The 18,815-nt window shown below is 39.3% G+C and overlaps 1 protein-coding gene across 1 annotated transcript; it reads right to left on the reverse strand.

Moving 5' to 3' along the window:
• Positions 1-745: 745 nt before the first annotated feature.
• On the reverse strand, positions 746-18,789 carry CHP1 (calcineurin like EF-hand protein 1). The gene is made up of 7 exons (XM_048065160.2): positions 18,551-18,789; positions 13,784-13,856; positions 7,488-7,568; positions 6,074-6,201; positions 5,246-5,307; positions 4,107-4,229; positions 746-2,694 (listed from the first exon to the last, which is right to left on the reverse strand). Exons 1-7 carry the CDS (start codon positions 18,615-18,617, stop codon positions 2,641-2,643), a joined length of 588 nt encoding a protein of 195 aa, XP_047921117.1. The 5' UTR covers positions 18,618-18,789; the 3' UTR covers positions 746-2,640.
• Positions 18,790-18,815: the final 26 nt, after the last annotated feature.

Here is an 18,815-nt window from a genome sequence, read left to right on the forward strand (position 1 = left end):
ACACAGACTGTAGTACAGTAAATAAGATATTCAGTTGCAGACAGCCAGAGCTCTGAAACCAGCAAATCATGTTTTTGTAGTTTATCCTTGGCTAGTAAAGGGCATGTTCTTTTTCAAGTCTTTTCCTCAGGAAGGTTACTAACAACACTCCTCAATCAGCACCTTCTCAAAGCAAGATAAAATCTTACCATCTTGAAGACTATTACCTACCTTTGAAACTATCTTTGAAGTTTGTAGACTTCAAACAAAACTGAGAAAAAATGCAGAATTCTACAAGCTTAAGCTTGCCCTCCTTTAGCTTTTCAGTCCACGTGGCTTCCAGGCAATTTGTAGAGCTAACAGTAAAGTCAGATTCTGCTTCCATGCACTCAGAGTCTGAGTTCACATTAAAGCATGTTAGCAAAAGTATCTTTATCTCTAAGCTGGGGACTTAAGAGGACAGGCTTCTTCTCAAACTATTTCTGGCACTGTATACTTCTCTGTAAGAACACCACTAAGGAGGAAAACAAAACCAAAACTACACACCTTGTCTGGAACTATGGCGAAATGTGAAGCTTGTGTTGTTACAGGATCCATATTGTTGTAACATAAGTGCATGTCCTCTTCTGCACTAGTTTCTTCCACGCTACTAGTGGAGTGAAGGATTTTTGTTAATGCTCTGAGAACACACTAAATTTTAACAATTGATCTGTAAGGCCAACTAGCACTATTCTAGTGCTATTTAATCTCTTTAGTCAGACAATCATCAGTTACCATACAGGAATTTTATTTATTTATACAGTGGAAGGTTTTATTTATGGATTGATAAATACAATATCCAGTCTCACTGGGACAATAAGGCACAACTGTAGGTTACAACTATATAGCCAGAAAATAAGAGTGCAACACTTACTTTAAAGCAGTTCACAATGCCTACAAAAAAAATTAAAACTTTTCTGTTAACATCGTTACATTCCTATTTTACATGACGGTCAAAACCATTCCACACGCAGAGGTTTTTAATTTACATTTCTGGACTTGTTATGCTGCACTCTGCAAAACAAAGTGCAACATTTCACTTCGCAAGTCCTTAATTTAAAACAAATCAAAAATCCTTCAGAGACTTGCATGTTATTATTTAACACCAGTAATGATTCAAGGAACCAAGAACAAAGGAAATACATATTTGAGAGTAGTTTGAGACTGTTAAGTATTTATAGAAGTGTTAACACATGACAAAGAAGCAGTTATAACACTGATTCTTCAGTAAAGAAGCTCTTGGGGTTTTTTTGGTTTTACTGGAAGGTCCTCCCAGACCACAGATGTTCAGCTGAACCAGATGAGTTGCCAATCCAACCACAGAAAATTATGTTGGTGTTGAATTTTCAATACTTTTGATTTTATGATTTGATCAGGATTGTTCTATTAACTGTGTCAATCATCCTTTCATTTAATGTTATACTTGGAGAGATTTGAATAGAAATGAGATTTTAATAGAAATATATTCTGAAATAGCCCTATTACTCTAATTTGGGATAATATGCACTTCCCAAATGATATTCTTATGCCTGAGCTTTCATAAATATGGCTACCACCATCAACACAAATCTAACAGACCAGGACTTCCATACCAGAAAGTGCAAATAATTAATGCCCAGGTCGCTACAATTAAAAAAAAAAATGTCAGTCATGTTTCATTACACTGTTATCAGGGGGCAGTGACAGAACTACAAATCCAGATTTTGGCATGGCTAGTTTTCTTGCATTATGTAAGCTGGTAAACAAGTTTATACCTTCAGAGGCAAAACCACCCTGATAGGAAGTGGCAACCTGGAGTAAAGCAACCTGGAAAAGGTACTTTGTGGTCCACCAGTTGTCAAGCCTGGAAGCTACTCATAGGAAAGAAACAAGCTTCTGCATTTGCTACAGGAACAGTTGTGACTTAGTGCAGAGTTCCTATTTCCTTTAAGGACACCATTGCCTGTCTCCACCAGATTCTCCTGTTGTCCCTGTGAATTCATCCCAGAAATAAAAAAAATCTTCGCCATACCTCTGGACTGTCATCATGCAATTAGTGCTAGTTTTACACTGAAGCCATAGGAGGAACTCAAGTCCTCATGCAAAAGGCAGATTTGGAAGCAGGGAAGAAACAAATCTGCATGTAAAGAGCCAACTGGGGAAGAAAAAATAAAGTTAGCTTTAATGTGGTATTGCTACTGGAAGCAAAGGTGAATAATTATCACTGCACCTAGTATCTGTGTAGACACTTGTCTCCAGAAAGTGTTTCAGAAGGCATTTCTGTGGCATTTTCCCCTTTTCCAATTCCCAGATTCAGGGCTCAGAAGAATCAGTTTGTAGATTAAACAGCAGTACATAGGAAGGAGAAACATTTTTACTCATGGTAATGCAGGAGACAGAGGAGAAAGTAGCAATTAAAAATGGAAGGAAAACTTTTTTCTTCCTTTCCAAGTTCCACAGCAGCTATTTCCCTTTGTTTCTGATGCACACGGATTGTTCACATTGGTAGAACAAATCAGTGAAGGGTTGGAGATGATGTACTTTATATGCACCAGTAGCAATGCTCTGGGGAAAGGTGGTAAGGAAAAAATGAAGTTCTAGTCATTATATAGGAAGGGTAGAGAGGAAAAGGTTCTCCATCCATCAGTGAAGAAAACGAATACTCATTTTCTGCTCTACATCCACCTTCTCCAAAACCTGCAATAAAATCCAGAAACAGCTATTTCAGTTAATTTCCATAATATTTCTCTCCTACAAGCTCTCTTACTCCGGTATAAAGGAAATGTGCAGAAACATGGGGTATCTTCTATTTGGCATGACATTTTTACCTAGAGTGCTATTTTTTGCTCTGGACTAAGGTTCTCCTGAGGAAAGAAACTTTAGCCATTAAAACACAAAGAAAGATGTCAACCAAGATGCAACTGATGCAGTTTGCCAATAGCCCAGAAAGGGTTGGACTATTCCTAGAGTTAGATAGTGTGAGAACGCATGGTGAGGAGGAGAAGGAAGAATGGACTAGAGAAAGGGGCACAAGCAGTCAATGAAGAGCTAAGATAAAGATCACAGCATCACTAACGTAGATCATTTTAAAATTGGGGTGGCAACTTCATGCAATGAATTGCTATCAACATTGAGATAAGACGACATCGTCTGTTTCAGACAATTTTGGGAAGACTTCAGTGTTCTGAGCTCAGAGTAATTCAAGTTTGAAGAGACCTCTAGAGGTCTTTTAATTCAACTCCCTCAACCACTGCTTAAAGCAGGGCCAGCTAGATCGTTGCTCAAGACCTTGTCCCGTTGAGTCTTAAATCTCTCCAAGGAAGGAGGCTCTCTCTTTTCAACACCTGTGACCATCCCCCAGCAAAAAAAAAAAAAAGTTTTCCTTATGTCTAATAAGAATTTCCCACATTATAACTTGTTTCTGTTACCACATCTCATCTCTGTCTACTTCCGAGATGAGTATGGTTCTTGTCAATGTCATCCCAATAGGCAGCTGAGATTGTTCCTCTATAGGACAACTTTCTCCACTGACTATAATGGCTCCTTACTACTACATATTTCTGACAACTATCAGAAGATGCAATTCACAGGACTAGAGCTAGGAACTTTAATTGTGTCACTAATGGGTAAAAATCAGCACAGTTACAGCAGAAGAATTACTCACTTGCTGCTTCTCAGGCTACTTGTGTAGAAAGAAGCGCTTGCAAAAGAAAAGTTAGATTGACTGCTGCACTGAAAATCTTATTCCATCACCTGATTAGCAGCAGGCTTTGGAAGTACTTGACTGCCCGCCTATAACTCTAAAGCTCCTGTCACCCTTCACTGAACACCCTACTCTAGTAGAAGATACCTTTTAGAACCTAACATCTGAAGTCTTCTTAGCATGGTGTGAAAATTCTCTAGTATATTTAGTGCTGTACCTTACACTAAAGTATGGAGAAATATATGGTCTAATTATTAACACCCTGACAATATAGTGTTCTAATAAGCCAAATGTAGGCAGAAAGAATACTCAAAAAACTTCCTAGTTCTGTCTGCATTTAAGCCTGAATGACTTGCCCATTACTGAGCAGTTTCATTTACTCTTGTTAAAAATGTAGTTTACCAACCTTTACAAACTCTGCAAAGGAGATAGCACTATCCCCATCTTGATCAGCTTCCTGAATTGTTCTGTCAGCAATGCTGCCAAGCTGTTCGTCTGAAATGTTTACACCAACCATCATCCGTAACACCTGTAATGTACAGAAGGCCCCAGATGATTTAAAAAAATCAAACACGTTGTTGATACAGGAACAAAAGTATTCTTAACGCTGTTTTTTCTCATGCATACTGTCCAGATAACTCCTTGCAAGAACAGAGGAAGATTAGCATAGAAATCATTTCTTGACAGATTTTTCTCCTGATACATCAAGGTTTCCAGTGAACATCTTCCTTCTGTAGCCACCTTTTTCACTAGGCAGCAGAAAGAAGCAGGAGTATTAGAAAGTTTATGGAACTAGGAATTAGTGCTTTATTCCAATGTTTGTCTATTTTTCCATATAAAACATACCAACTCTAGATTTGACTATCTGCTGTTTGAAATACTTCCTACAGGAATTTTCTAATTATACAGCCAAGTGATTAACAGCCATTACTTTCTACATTTAGTAAAGCATTTTCTGTGCAGATTGAAGTGGGCAGTTGCAGTCAAAAGCAAATCCTTGTCCTACATCAGGAACCACAAATTGCCGTGTCTACTTCAAGATTAGTAGTATGTAATTACTCCTAGCTCAAGCCTAGTTTAAACATGCAGCCACTGATGAACTTTGATTACCTCTGCTGCAGTTTCAAGAAGTTTTATTCTACTTAGAGAATACACAGAGGACTAGAAAAATGACCTCATTCACCTCAATGTCCCTATGAAGTCTTGTTAGGAGCACCTTCAGAAGTTGCAGAAGGTAGCTCTCAGGAGGCTTGGTGTATTTGTTGGATATTTAACCATTTTTTCCTAGTGAGACCTTTCAGGAATCATTTACAATTAGACCTCACTTAGCTTAACACTCTAAGATGGGAACCTTGCACCCCAGTCTAACAAAATCTGGACTACCAAATGAGGTTATGGTCTCATTAAACCAGAGATAATAAAGAGCCACCAGATTCTTACAAGAATTTAAGACTGTTGCAGCACCTTTTATACTCTTCAGAATGAAGAGGTGACAAAGAAAGAAGGTCATGATGGAATCATCCAAAGCAGCCCCATGCTACTTACCTGAAGAAGCTCATCCCTGGAAATCTTGTCATCTTTATCCAGGTCATATAACCGAAAAGCAACTGCAGGAAAAAAAGAGGAACAGTTGAATTCAAGTGCCAATGTTTACCTTCCTTTTATCTAGGAAAACAAAATTTATGAATAACTACTATTAAAGATAATTAACAAAATTTTAACTCACTGTACAATTCATGTTCAGTTCCATAAAGAGTTATTCCCACATACAGGAAATAACATTATTGCCAAGAAGAGAAAAACATTACTTCAGTACTCAGTATGAGAAGTTTCAGAAGCACTGTACTTAAGAGTTATTTCTTCAAAGCCCTGAGCCACAGAGGCATAATTGCCACTAAGATATATTCAGTCCTTTAACTTCAGAGCCAACCATTTTTACATTTTTGTTCATTACCTTTGACTATGTTCTGGCTGAGATTTATGACAAATTTTAAGCGCTCTGAGGACTGTTGCCAAGGTTGTTCAGTGAGCGCTGTATTATACAGAAGACTGGAGAAAAACAGAAAAGCCCATTCATGTATGGGGTGTGGATACAAAATAACTCCAATTTTTTTCAAAATATTTTACTATGAGACATTTGGGAAAGGCATCTATAACTCAAAATTTAATCAATTTCATCGAATTCCAATTCAAGTATAGGTTGACTGACATTCTGAACATGGAAGCTTGCAAGTTAATTTAAAAAAATCATTTTTTTTTTGATAGAATATCATTCCACAGAAAAAGACCACGCAGAAGACCCCAAACCCTTTACTCTTTTCCTAGAAAAAGGAAAGAATGAATTGCTTCTATAAGAAGGTTCACATTACTTACAGTGGAGCTTGTTACTTCGGCTGTTCAGTGGTTCTGGTCCATTCTGGTCTTTGCTCTTTTCATTATCTTCTATGGGTCGGAAGTGGGCTAGTGTCCTCATGAATCCACGGAAATTGACTTGGTCCTCTCTGCACAAGCATTTTAGCAGGTCAGCTTCGGCACAGCTTATACATTTTATTTTTAATTTCAGTAAAGAACAGTATGAATGTTTAAAGTGCCCATACCATGCAAACTAACTTCCACCTCCTCAGGGTTTGGCAGCCTGTGCTCAAAACCAGCTCTGACAGAATTCAGTTGTAACCTGGGATCATATTGCTGTGAAGAGTGATGCATGGGGAAAAAAGCAGCAAGACATCTTTTTGGGAGCTATGTTTCCTTGCCTGCAAGCTGCACTTAAGCTCAAGCCTTCACACTTTTTGCCCTTCCCTGAGCTATCCTGCAACTATGCCTGAGACCAGCAGTGTGTTTTGCTGATCTGGAACCTGGCCTACAGAGTGATTTCCTGGACTGACCCAAGACTTGCTTCACCGTTGTCAAAGTATTCTGGCAACAAGTACACTGCTGACTGATGCAACAACTGTCCCTAGTTCTGTCACTCTGCTTTTCTTTTTCATGTGCTGTGCCCCCTGTTGATGACTGCGTTGCCCCTACCAGCTGTCACCTGGGGCTCCTGCCTGTGGGGCAGCCATCTCTTGCTGCTCCCTGACAAGTTGCTCACTTTTCGTGAGCGTGGGAAGCAGCTATGTGCATACTTCCCAGGTCTCCTGCTTTCCATTCAGGAACCTGTCTGGTATTAACTGACATTAAGAGTAGATGAGAAAACATTCCTCATCAAATCAGTAACGATGTGTTCAAGAACAGAAGCAGATTCCATAGAACTATCTAGAGAAGTACAGTGAAGAGAGACAGTACTGGAAATTTGACTGTCTCTTTGGAATTACATTAGAAGCATCGTAAGCTACATCTTAAATGTGATCCAAACTAAAAAAAAAAGTTGATCTGTTAACAAAGGCACACTTAGAAGGCAAAAGGTGAAGAACAGAATCGAATTAATTGCAATGCAACTTCACATAAAAGGTCACTGCTACAAGTTTGCTGTAAGAATCAAAGTCCATACACGCCCTTGACTTTCTTTAGAAGTGTTCAGAGGCATAGCAAGAAGAGTGGAAAACACTGACACACAGCCAGACCTCGTCACTGAATAAAGCACGCAAAACTCATGAGGTAGGGTAGTCTATTTCTGAAGAATGAAACACAGGAAACAATGTGCCAACACACGGCTCAAGACAAATTTGAGGTGTTCTATTATTACTAAATTCAAATTCTGTGTTTTAGTTATCAGCATTTCACTTCAAATAGAGCTTCTGACAAAGTACAAGTTTCGTGACTGTTCACAAATCCAGTCAGAACTCACCCTTCTGGAAAGAAGGCATTGATAATTCGGTCTCCCAATGGATTGATAGCAAGCTCTGGAATCCGCTGGAAGTCTTCACGACTGAAGTAAAGCAAGAACACAAGTCTATATAAAGTCTTCAAGTCAAAGGAAAAAATTGCATAAAAACAAATAACGTTAGCATCTAAATTCTTTGTGCTAGAAAACTTCCTGAAGTGATGCTAGTTTTCATTTTAAGGACAGGAAAGCTTCTGAAATGGCTTTGAAATGAAAGCAAGCTCTTTCATACATATTTAGGAACTACATCCTCTGAGTTAGAATGATTTTCCCAGACTAGCCCATTCCAGATTCTAGGATAATACCATGCTATGCTCCTCCAAGTATACTCGCCAGCAATCCACTTATTTTAATTTCATGTAAGAACTTCCTATATTATGAATGCCAAATGTCAGATTTTAACTTCCTCCAAGAAACACTCCTATTTAACAACTTAAATTTAGTCTTTGACAGGGGCCTGTATACTAGATGCAACGTCACCAGGTCATTGCAAAGACTCACTGCTCTCACCAGTCATTCTCTTTTCTACTCATGATTATATGTACACAGCTAGCATAAGCATAGCTATGCTTACATTGTTACGGCTTCTTCTGATCTGGAAGACATGAGCTGTACTGATGTAAACACATTTTAGACATGAGCACAGGGTTCATTTTACTATTAGAGTTGCACTAATTCTTTTTCTTTCAACCTAACAGAATCTTACTAACAGGAAAGTGAGATAATCTTGGTGTGTCCAAGGTAGGCTCACGTCTGAGCGAGTATTTCAGGAAACAGAGGGGTTTTTTTGCACTATACAGCATAGCGATTTATCAGTTAGCACAAGGCATACTTCATAATCACCTAGGCTTTAGAGTACAAAGGTAACAGCAATGTGGTAAGGCTGCAGGAAAAAAAAAAAAAGGAAAAACAACCCAGCCTCCCACAACCTGTTTTGTCTGGATGCAAAACTTGGCACTTCCTGCCTGATCTCTAGAAATACTGGCTATTCTCTACAATAGAAATGCAATCCTGCTGTTTCTGAAGTTTTAGTCTCAAATGTGGTCATGGAGAGCTTGCTACTTTTAAGAACTATGCTCACTAAATGAATCAGCAACAAGCTTGTGCTAAACAATCTGGCAGAGAAAAAAACACTTGTTCTTGTTTACTTAAGTGTAATGGCCTTTTATAATACTGTGATCTTAAAGAAAGGAGGAAAAAGGAACCTGCTAGCCTCTTTCTTATTACTAGTTTAGCATAAGAGAGCAAGATGTTCTAACTGTAAACGAATTCTGAAGCACTCCTTGCACCTAGTTACACCACAGCACTGTTAATCTCAATTGTAGTACATCTGATGCAACATGGTTAAAACTGTTTGACCTTCTACTGGAGTGACCTGATCATATTTTTTAATCTAGTCCAGAGAACATCTACTCCAATCAGGTCTGAATTATTTTTAATAGGCAAAGTCACCATCTGCATAACATGATTAACTTGTTACAATACCCTTCAGGACTGCTGCATTTTCAGCTATAGCTGAAGGGCACAGTATGCATTAGTGACTTCAGCAGGGGATGCAGTGATGTGGAAAACCTATGCACTAACAATAATACTTTAGCAACATAACTTCAATGCTAATATTTACCAGCTAAAAGCAGCAACCGCTCTCAGATTCCATTCAGCACAAAATCTTAATGCTTCAAAGCATACTTCTACTTGCATATCACTGTTTCTGAGTATTAAGCCTCAATTGACACTCAGATTTCAGCCTCCAGTTCTGCTTTATAGCAGGAGATTAACAATTAACCACAAATAACTCTCCAGGTTTCAAATCTATTTGTCCTGTCATTATCAGGACCATTTTTGCTTGTTAAGAGCACATTACTGAGTGAGTGTTATAATTGAAATAGCTCAGATAGCCATAAAAGTAAATGAATGCATGATGCATTTATAAACTAAGGCTTCCTGCAGGCATTTGGGACAAAACTTCACCTGGCTGAGGCTGGAGCTCATAGGAAATCTGATGCCCTGTTTCTGTGCCATAGCAACAAGGCTCTTCTAACGTGGTATTTCCAGGACCCAGCTTCTACTAAATCCTTACTTAAACATAACACACAAAGTAGCCTTTAACTGCATGTTATCATTATGCAGACCAAATGGTTTTTATATGTGCCAGAGCATTCACACTTATACTTTGCAGCAAGGAATCTGTAGATTTTAAGACAAGTATTTCTAAGCATGAGTATACCTTCCAAGGCGTATCGCAGATCCCTATGCTAGAGGTGGCTGTCTTATCCTAAAGGCTGCAAGGGACCTACTGCACCCTCTCTCTTTATTTCTGGCTGCCCTTCTACTTCTAAATAGTAGTCACGAGCACCATTACCTAACAGGAATGATGAGCGTGGGGCTATCTTGAGCTCAGGGCAAGTAAAAGACAACAAGCCATATGCCTAACAAAAGTGGTGGAACAAAGGAAAAAAATGTCCACAGGGTATAAGCAGTAAAAAATAATTCAAAAGAGGGAAATAATTCAAAGAGTAGGATGGCAAGATGGTCAGATTTAACAGGTTACTATTAAAGAGATATTTCACTACTCCCTTCCCTTGCTAACAGTAGCTTTATCATTCATCAGACCTTCTGGTGGTCCAGTGCACCTCACTAACCTAAAAGAGAGCTCTTTTCCTGTTGAATTGGACTAATTTTTGAATTGCTTCAATTTACTAACAGCACCACAGCTGAAAAGATGTGTTAGGAGCCTGGAGAAGTAATAGAGAATGGTCATCCTCCTCTCACAGTCATGTCAGCCACCTCATCTAACTTCATCCTCACACATGGTCTATAGAAGTTTAAAAGTTTAACTGTTGAATAATTGCTTTATAAACATTAGGCAAAGTATACCAAAAGTAAAGGTGATAATTGGAAGAAAAGCAACAGGAAAAGAACTAGCATAAATAAAAGACAGCATAGTCAAGGACAGAAGTGTAGATTAGTATAGTATCCTATCATTCACCAGCCCACACCCATATCCTGCTTGTTTCGTCTGTTTTAGATAAAGCTAAAAATTCTTTGCATTTACTTAATCAAAGGTAAAGAACTTCATGTTCAGATAGCCAACCTGCACTTTCTACTGTGAATACATACAGTATCAGTTTGAACTATTAAGAAAAAGCCTAACACTTTCCCAGACTGAACTGATTCAATTCACTGACGAAGATCAACAGATGGCTCTGATAGCTCACTACCCTGCTCTCAGGACCAAAGGCTTTCTGAAGTTCTCTAGGATACGCTGCCTTGTGAACAGCTTTTCTAAGTGCAAGACATACATAAACAGCACTGCGTCTATTCTCCTCATATCAGCTTTCAGAGCATTTGCCCTTCCTTCCTCTTCTACACTCACCAGGCTAAACTTATTGCTGTGCAATAAAAAAATACTTCTGAAGTGCTTAACATGTCATTTCCTCAGTGCAGAAAAAAGGTATTGTAAGTGGGAGGCTCCATGCAATAGTTACATGCAAGAGTAGCAGTTAAGACAAGTATCTTGTTTTATAGTTCTATACAGGACTGCCTAGATACTTATACTTACACATAGATAGGGGATAGTTTTGGAGCAGGTGCATGATGTGTAGTGTACACATCAGTACGAGCTCTCAAAACAGCCCTAACACTCACCGAATCAAGCACGTGCTTATCCTGTTCACATACTCCAGTATCCTCATCTTTGAGATCAGCATGAAAAGAAGAGGTGTGTGCGCTAGTTTCCTCCCAGCCCACAGTCAGGATGTAGGCAGAACTGATATGGATCAGATTTCACAACTGTATGTAGCTACAGATATTCCAAGGCATCAACCCTTTGTTTCAGCAAAATAGCAGCAGCAACTCTGCTTGCCACAGTATTGAAATCAAAGCCTTTTACAACCTGGTTTCATTCATACAGTACAAGTCAGAGTTTAGCCATTTTGTTTAAGAAAAGTGAAAGAAAAATATCACATTTTCTCTACACTTTTAAAGAACTGATAGCACTTAGTCAGTAGCCAAAGTTGTAACTGGAGGATAAAGAGGGGAAAGAGCCAAAAGGCACACAAAGCTGTCTCCATCAGTACTCTACCCTTATATCTTACATACCTTTGAAAAGATGCTGCCTTGAAACTGCACATCAATACAATGGATGGAAACATCTGGCTAGGAAAGATCTCAGCTTTGGATTATAGCCCCAGAATGAAATACCTACCTTCTCTAACCACCATGAGCAATAGTCATTTACCAGAACTGCTCAAGACACACTTTACTTTGCCCATTTTTGATACATAGATAAGGACAACACAGCTCTTCCCCTTCTTCAGAAGCGTGGTCCATATTTAAAGATATGCCACAAAAAACTGCATAACACGGGACCACAATCAGAAAAATGATTTTAGCTATGTCTGATTTACAAGTCAAAGGTGTAACAGCCTTACAGCAAATCATTCTTGCTTACAGGGAGCAATCAGAAGACACTGCTTCCAAATCGTTTGATGGTAGTAAGCACATAACTTCACCTTACGTGAAAGTAACGAGTTCTTTGATCAGTATTTCAGAACCAACCACCATTTCTAAGCTTCCGATCTGTAATTCTCAACCTCTTCCCCCCACACACCCCACCATTGTTTTTTCAGGAAGTACTTTTCCATTACTTAAACTTAATGACTGTTTCCACATATTGTGGACAGGTTACAAAACACAAATGCCACTCTAAGTCAGACATGGCTGGGAGCTGGCTATGCTTAGAGGCCCAGACTGCAAGTTAATAGATTACAGTTTGCCTGCTTGCTGGGATTTTCCCAATGAACTTCCTTTCCCAAGAACCATGTGATTATCAACAATGAAAGTTAAACTCCTCCTGATACATAACACTGTGAAGCCAACCACTGTGCAATAGATATTCATAAAATATTTGACTAATTATCCATCTCACATGAATTAAGTGCAACACTTGAAATTTATACAGCTTTTGTCCTCAGTAGGTGAATTTAAAGTTGGAGGGAGGAGTTGAGAAAGAGCATGTGCCTACATTCAGGTTCAAATTGTTCTAGACTAGTCTGGCAGCCATCGCCTTCGATAACCAGTAAAGGCTAAACCCACATATAGAGTCTGAAGAGGCTGTCAGTGTTCTCTTTAGTTCTGAGAGTAGTTGTAGTCTTATTATCTACAATCAGCTGGTCTGTATGTCACAACAGCCAATGCTACAATTTGTGATGCATTGGCTTCAGTGGCAGAGCACGCTTAAGAAGTTCCTGCCCATCCCATCCCAAGCCAATTGTTTCCACGCCCACAATCCATTTTGTCATCCCTTCAGCTATGGCAGTCCACATATTTGCAGTGCAACCACAGTTCAAATCACTGGAGTCAGACCGAAAATATCTAAACAAGCTAAAAATGGATGGAAAGCATTTTTAACCAAAAATAATCACTTAGTCCTGTTTACAGTGTAACAACTGCACAACCAGTTACTTAAATGCTAACTGAGAAGTCAACAACTTGCGGCACCAGAAGGAACTGCGTATGAGTCACAGAAGGAAACTGCAGGAAGCTGGTGGTACTGCCAGAGAGTATACCTTACAACTTTGCACCTTCACCTTCTGAACAGTGATTCTAGCATTCTACCTAAACAAGTTTATAGGTAGGCCTAGCTTTATAGGTTTATAGTGCATCCTACAGTCACATTTTGCAAGATCTTATCATACAAAACCCTGGGTGATCCCTGAATATATATTCCCTGGGTCAGGATGGAATCGCTATGAAGAAAATCAATTCCATCTCAGCCAGACCCCATATGCTATGTTACAATGTCCCTTTCCCCTTCCCAATCTGTCCTATATTGTCTTGAGCTTCTTTGTGCTCTGGTTCTGGCAGATGTGATTATATGGTGAACATGAAACAAAAGCAGCTGTCCCATGTTAGATAAGAGCAAGTTACAGCAAGTTCCGTGGTTCAACATTTCTGAACATTTGTTGAGAAACCCTGAAATCAACTCTGACCTTCCTGGTATTAACTACTACAAGCCTTCAGCTCTACAGTAAAGACAACTGGTATTTAGAGCACCCTTACTCAGTTCAACCAGATTTCTCCTGACCTCTCATAAAAGAACAAACTTGAAATTCCACATAGACAGTAGGTATGAAGGAACCTGTTATAACAGCCTCACTGATGCACCATACAAGGAAAACATGTAGGCATCCTGCAACAGCAAGCCACCATTACAGATGCGTCAACACAAGAAGAACCAAGCTAGTGATGGTACCTACCTCAGGGTGCCGTTTTCTCCTTTGTCAAGGCTAGTGAAGCGACTATACAAGCGAGTGATTTGACTGTGGGAGACTGAAGGACGAAAAAGAAAAAACAGATTAGCATGTCACTGTTTCCTTGTAGGAACAGACCCCATTACACTGAATTACTGTTACCAACAGATTTGAATTACAGTTCCACTGTATTTTCTTAAACTCCTTTGTGGCTAGAAATAATCTCAACACCTCTACCAATCTCTTCTACTTCATTCAGAACACTAAAACCTTTCCTGTAGCATCTTTCCTTCTCTTTTGTTCATCTCTACTCCTGTTGTCGGTTTTCTGTCTTTTGATGGAGAATGTACTGTTTCTCTGCATTTGGCAAGTGGTCAAACTTTATACCTGGTCACCATTTGTCCTTTAGAGGACTGCCTGAATCTAGACATAATTTATCATTTTAGGGTTCACAAAATGAATTTGCAGGCTTCTAGGACAATGAGTTAAAAGTTGAAAAGTCTATTTCTAAGCAAGTTCAGGAGGGAGTTGGACAAAGCAAGCAGAAAGAAGAAGATTATTGCAGGCTAAATCTCCAGTTTGTAATAAGAATGCCAAAGCCAGTTGTTAGATTTAGCATAGTGGTGTCGATATTATCATGATTAAACAGACCAGACATCTAGATCTTTAGATTAGTCCATGGTGGGAACAGGTGGGAATCTGTCTAGAGCATCAGTTCCCGTAGCATCAGGAGAATGTCTAACAGAAGATACTGGCTCTTCAGAGCCCTTCAAATGAAGTTAATAAATAGATGGAATAAGACTGGATTGAACTGTAATATTTACTCAGTAAAGGTGTGATTTCGTACAATGTTGAACTGGTACTTCGTGTAATGTTTGGATTCAATTGTTTTAAAAGCCTTCACCAGCCCATGTATAAAACTTATTTGGGAACAGGTTGCACAGCAGTTGTCTGACCTGTAACAACTGAGGCAATTTTTTTGTTGTTTCAATCAGGTTTGTTCTTTCTCTAGCCTATTTGTTTAGGTTCAAACATTCCCTCCAACCGTTCATTCCTTTAGGATGACCTGCCAGTAACTTTTTTTTCCATGTCTACTCAGCAACCTACATTCTTTGCACTGGGTTGGGCAATTTGCTCAGTTCCACATAAGGCAACTTGTCTACAATCAGATTGGACAGCTTGCTCAATTTCAAGTTAAGCAACACACACATAGAAAGCAGGCACCACTATTTTAAAGACTTCTAATTTCTGTGTTTCTAATTTATTATTTTAGATACTATATGCAAACACAACAATGGATTATGAAACAAGAGTAGGCTGGGGTTACACCTCTGGTAAGAAGCCTTGCACTTTCACGGCTCCTGGAAGGAGTGATGAGATTTCCATTCATCTACCATTTTCAAGCCAGTGTATGCAACTCCATTTTTGAACACCTTCGTAATAGTTAGAATGGGATGAATTTGCAGCTATTGACAGGAGAAGCAGTGTTTTTGTTAACGTCATACTAGACAAACAGCAAATCACAGCAATATGACAAAGGAAGATGATTCAGATCAACCACTGTATTCTTTCATAATTTCCTTTTGACTCCCATCCTTCACATAAGGTGCAGCACTGGACACTTTTCAAAGCTTTCTCATGCAAAATAAAGACTCCTGACACTCCCTGCTGACCAAAAGAAAACCAGAACAAGATTTGCAATTTATGACTGCTTCTTAAAATCAAAAGCTAAGGCTTATAGCTACTTGAAACAGGATTTTATCTATTCTGCTCTTATTGAGGCCCTTCTAAAAATTTAAGTCAAGCCCCCTATGATAGTAGTCGTACCCTATTTTACTTCTGCCAAAATCATTAGAAAGTTTTTTCTAATCACATACTCTGAAACTTTTGTCCAAAACAGTAGCACAAGATATATATTTTTCCTAAATACACCATAGAGTATAAAATAACAGGAGAAAAAGGGTCAAACCTTCTGGAAGAGCATTCCAGATTCAGGGTTTGTTTTTTAAAGCATCTTTAACGGGGAGACTGCTTTTATTTTCTGATACATGTATTACTTATATATTTCCTAAATATGTAAATAACCATCAGAAAATCCATCACCTTTCACCACTGAAATATTTTTTCTCCTATGCTGTCATTGAGCGTTAGTTTTTTATTAAACATTAGGTGAACAGCTTCAAAGCATAGGAACAAAGGCTGTGATTTAGAGTTTGAATACTGTTACATTCCAATGGCTTTCCAAAAAAGCTTCTAAGAGTGCTGACAAGTAACATCTTGGTCCTTTCATTTGTTTTTTTATACTCATACTGAAATGAAAAAGTAATTAGGACTACTTGAGAGTTTTTTCAAACTCAAATTTCAAAATATTTATATGCAAAACAAAAATTCCACAACACATCATGTAAGATTTCACACTGTCAACTTCAGACTTAACTCTTATAACTGATAACCTCCTGAAGGTTACCTGCCTCTCAGTAGAGGTTTTCATGGACACGTTATTCCTCAGTTCTTGGAAGCATTGTCTTTGTAGATATTTTTAAATTTACTATGCTAAGAAGTGTTTTTAATCACAATATAAAAAACAATTAGTATAGAATTTGACTCCAAATTTAAAAGTTTACTCAAGAGATTTTTAGACATCACTGTATGGCTTGTAAAACACTATGCTTCAAGCTCTCTCAAAAAGATTTTTTAGTCTCTTCAGCTAAAGATTATTAACATATAGTTTATCACTCATTAGTATCATCAGCTATTCAGTTTTGTGCTATATAAAATTGAAGCACGAGGATAGCAAAATTCATTCCAATAGGTTAAATTTAATATTCACTCTTTTGTACTTACCCCAGATGAACTGGAGAAGACATTTTTCCACAATAAAGAAACCAAAACAGACATAATCCTTAGTAGTGCTCACCGGAGCATCAATTCAAGATGGACATGTATTACTGCCAAATTGGTTCACTTCTACAAAAGTCCTTTTCTCAAACTCTTTAATAGGTGAAGTATCATCAGCATCAGGTTTCTAACAAGTTACAGGATACTCTATTCAGTAATACTACTATAGCATTCCTTCTATGAAATTCATTCCAGATAACCTAGAGTCCTGTTTTTCTCCCATCTTGTACCTTACTTAAATATTTGCACCTACGTGAAGTGTTTAAGTGCTAAAGCTTGGTGGAATTTTCCATCTACCTACAGAAGTACAAAAGACAGGAGAATCACATTCCTAGACTGTTTATAGACATAGGAAAAAAGATTTGATCGAGCCAAAGAGGCACCCTATGATGACTTATAAGCATGAGTCAGAGATCAGCAGCACTTGATTAACAAAGTTGTATTTAACAGCTGATGGAACTGAATAGTAAGAACACAGGGAAATGAAGCAAAATCAGGCCACAAAGCTTAAATGTCCTGATCACAATCTTAACCCTCCCACATTAAAGATATGAGCAAAGCATTTAGAGGTTAAAGCATTTAGAGCTGAGTGGCTTTATTGCTTAGAATGTCATGTCTATACAGCCATCTTAATAGTATTTATTTAGCCATCATATAAGCAAAATTCTAGGGATCAAACTGCATCAATAATAAAACAAGCATTGGCAGGGAAGAAAAAAAGTCCAGCCTTCTGAAAGAGCATTCCAGATTTGGTGTTTATTTTTTAAAGTGTGATTAATAGCGAGGCTACCTTTACCCTATAATTTTCATGATTAAAAAGAAAAAAAAAACATTAAGTTCTTGCTGAATAAGCAGACTTTTATATTCCAACTTGTTTATCGTGACCCTCCTGTAGAACGTTCCCTTGACAAATGGAAAAACGGTCATGGAAAGTATGTTAACTCACTCAGCTGTCCATTACGCTGGCCAATACAGTTTTAATTTTCTTGCATTCCTTTTTTGTATTCCCTTGTTTACCTGACATACAAACTACTATCACCTAAAATGAATACATGACACTTGCATTGAAAAGAAAACAAATGAAGTTATTTTTTATGTAGCATGAAGAGATGGGCAAGCATGAGGACAAAAACATGACCTGAAAGACACTGTTACCTGAAGAAAGAAAAAACAAGCAGCAAAGTGATACCATGATGTCATGACCTCCCCTGCCAGGTTAGTTTAAAAGGCACCCTTGTATTTACCAGATTTGTTTGCCAGAATTCTCAGCCTAACCCATCTGATTGGAATGGACACCAGTGAAACTAAGTTTTACCTCTTCCGAAGTACTTTGTGTAGAACAACTTGTTCAAGTACTATAGGGTAGAAGAGCTGTATACTCCAGTCCAGCTAGAATAATACTCTCAGTTTGATTAAAACAGGAATTTTATCTTTCTTTCATTAAACATACCCAACTTACACAAGTGACGCCAACTCCTTTATGTTCTCAGTGCCAATGAGCCATTCACTCTGAACATCCTTAAGGCAACTTTACCAACAATGTATACACTACATAATACTTTGAAAAAAATACTATATGAAAGCACTTTCGGGGGCTACGACAGCTGCTGGAGACAAACTCTAGTCCCAGATCCCGCCTGAAATCGCGGCAAAGGCTCCTGCGGCAGCCCGGGGCCGGCCGATGACAGCTCCCGGGGACAGCGGCCGCCCGGGGGGCACCCGCCGAGCCGGGATTTAGGGCAGCCGTCACCTCCCCGCTCCACACAGGCCTACGGGAGGCGTCTCGCACCCCCACGGCCGCCGGTGCCCGGCCGGGAGCGCGGCGCTGGCTCCTTCCTCCCTGCCCTGAGGAGCCCCCGGCCGGCCCGCACTCACAGCCCGTCTCCTTCTTGATCTCCTCGATCTCCTCGTCCCGCAGCAGCGTAGACGCCCGGGAACCCATCTCCGCGAGTCCTCACCGGAGCTCCGCGCCGACAAGACGTCCACAACCAAAGACCGACAGCGGTGCCGGTGCCGCCACCCCCAGGCCGCGCCCGCCTGCCGCCACCGCGCAGCGTTAAGTCAGAAGGCCCCGGTGCGGAGCCGCCTCTTATCGGCACGGCCCGGCACGGCCCCGCCGCCCGCCCCTCAGCCACCCCGC

The sequence above is a fragment of the Anser cygnoides genome, chromosome 5 (genome assembly GCF_040182565.1).
Source record: "Anser cygnoides isolate HZ-2024a breed goose chromosome 5, Taihu_goose_T2T_genome, whole genome shotgun sequence".
Taxonomy (NCBI): Eukaryota; Metazoa; Chordata; class Aves; order Anseriformes; family Anatidae; genus Anser; species Anser cygnoides.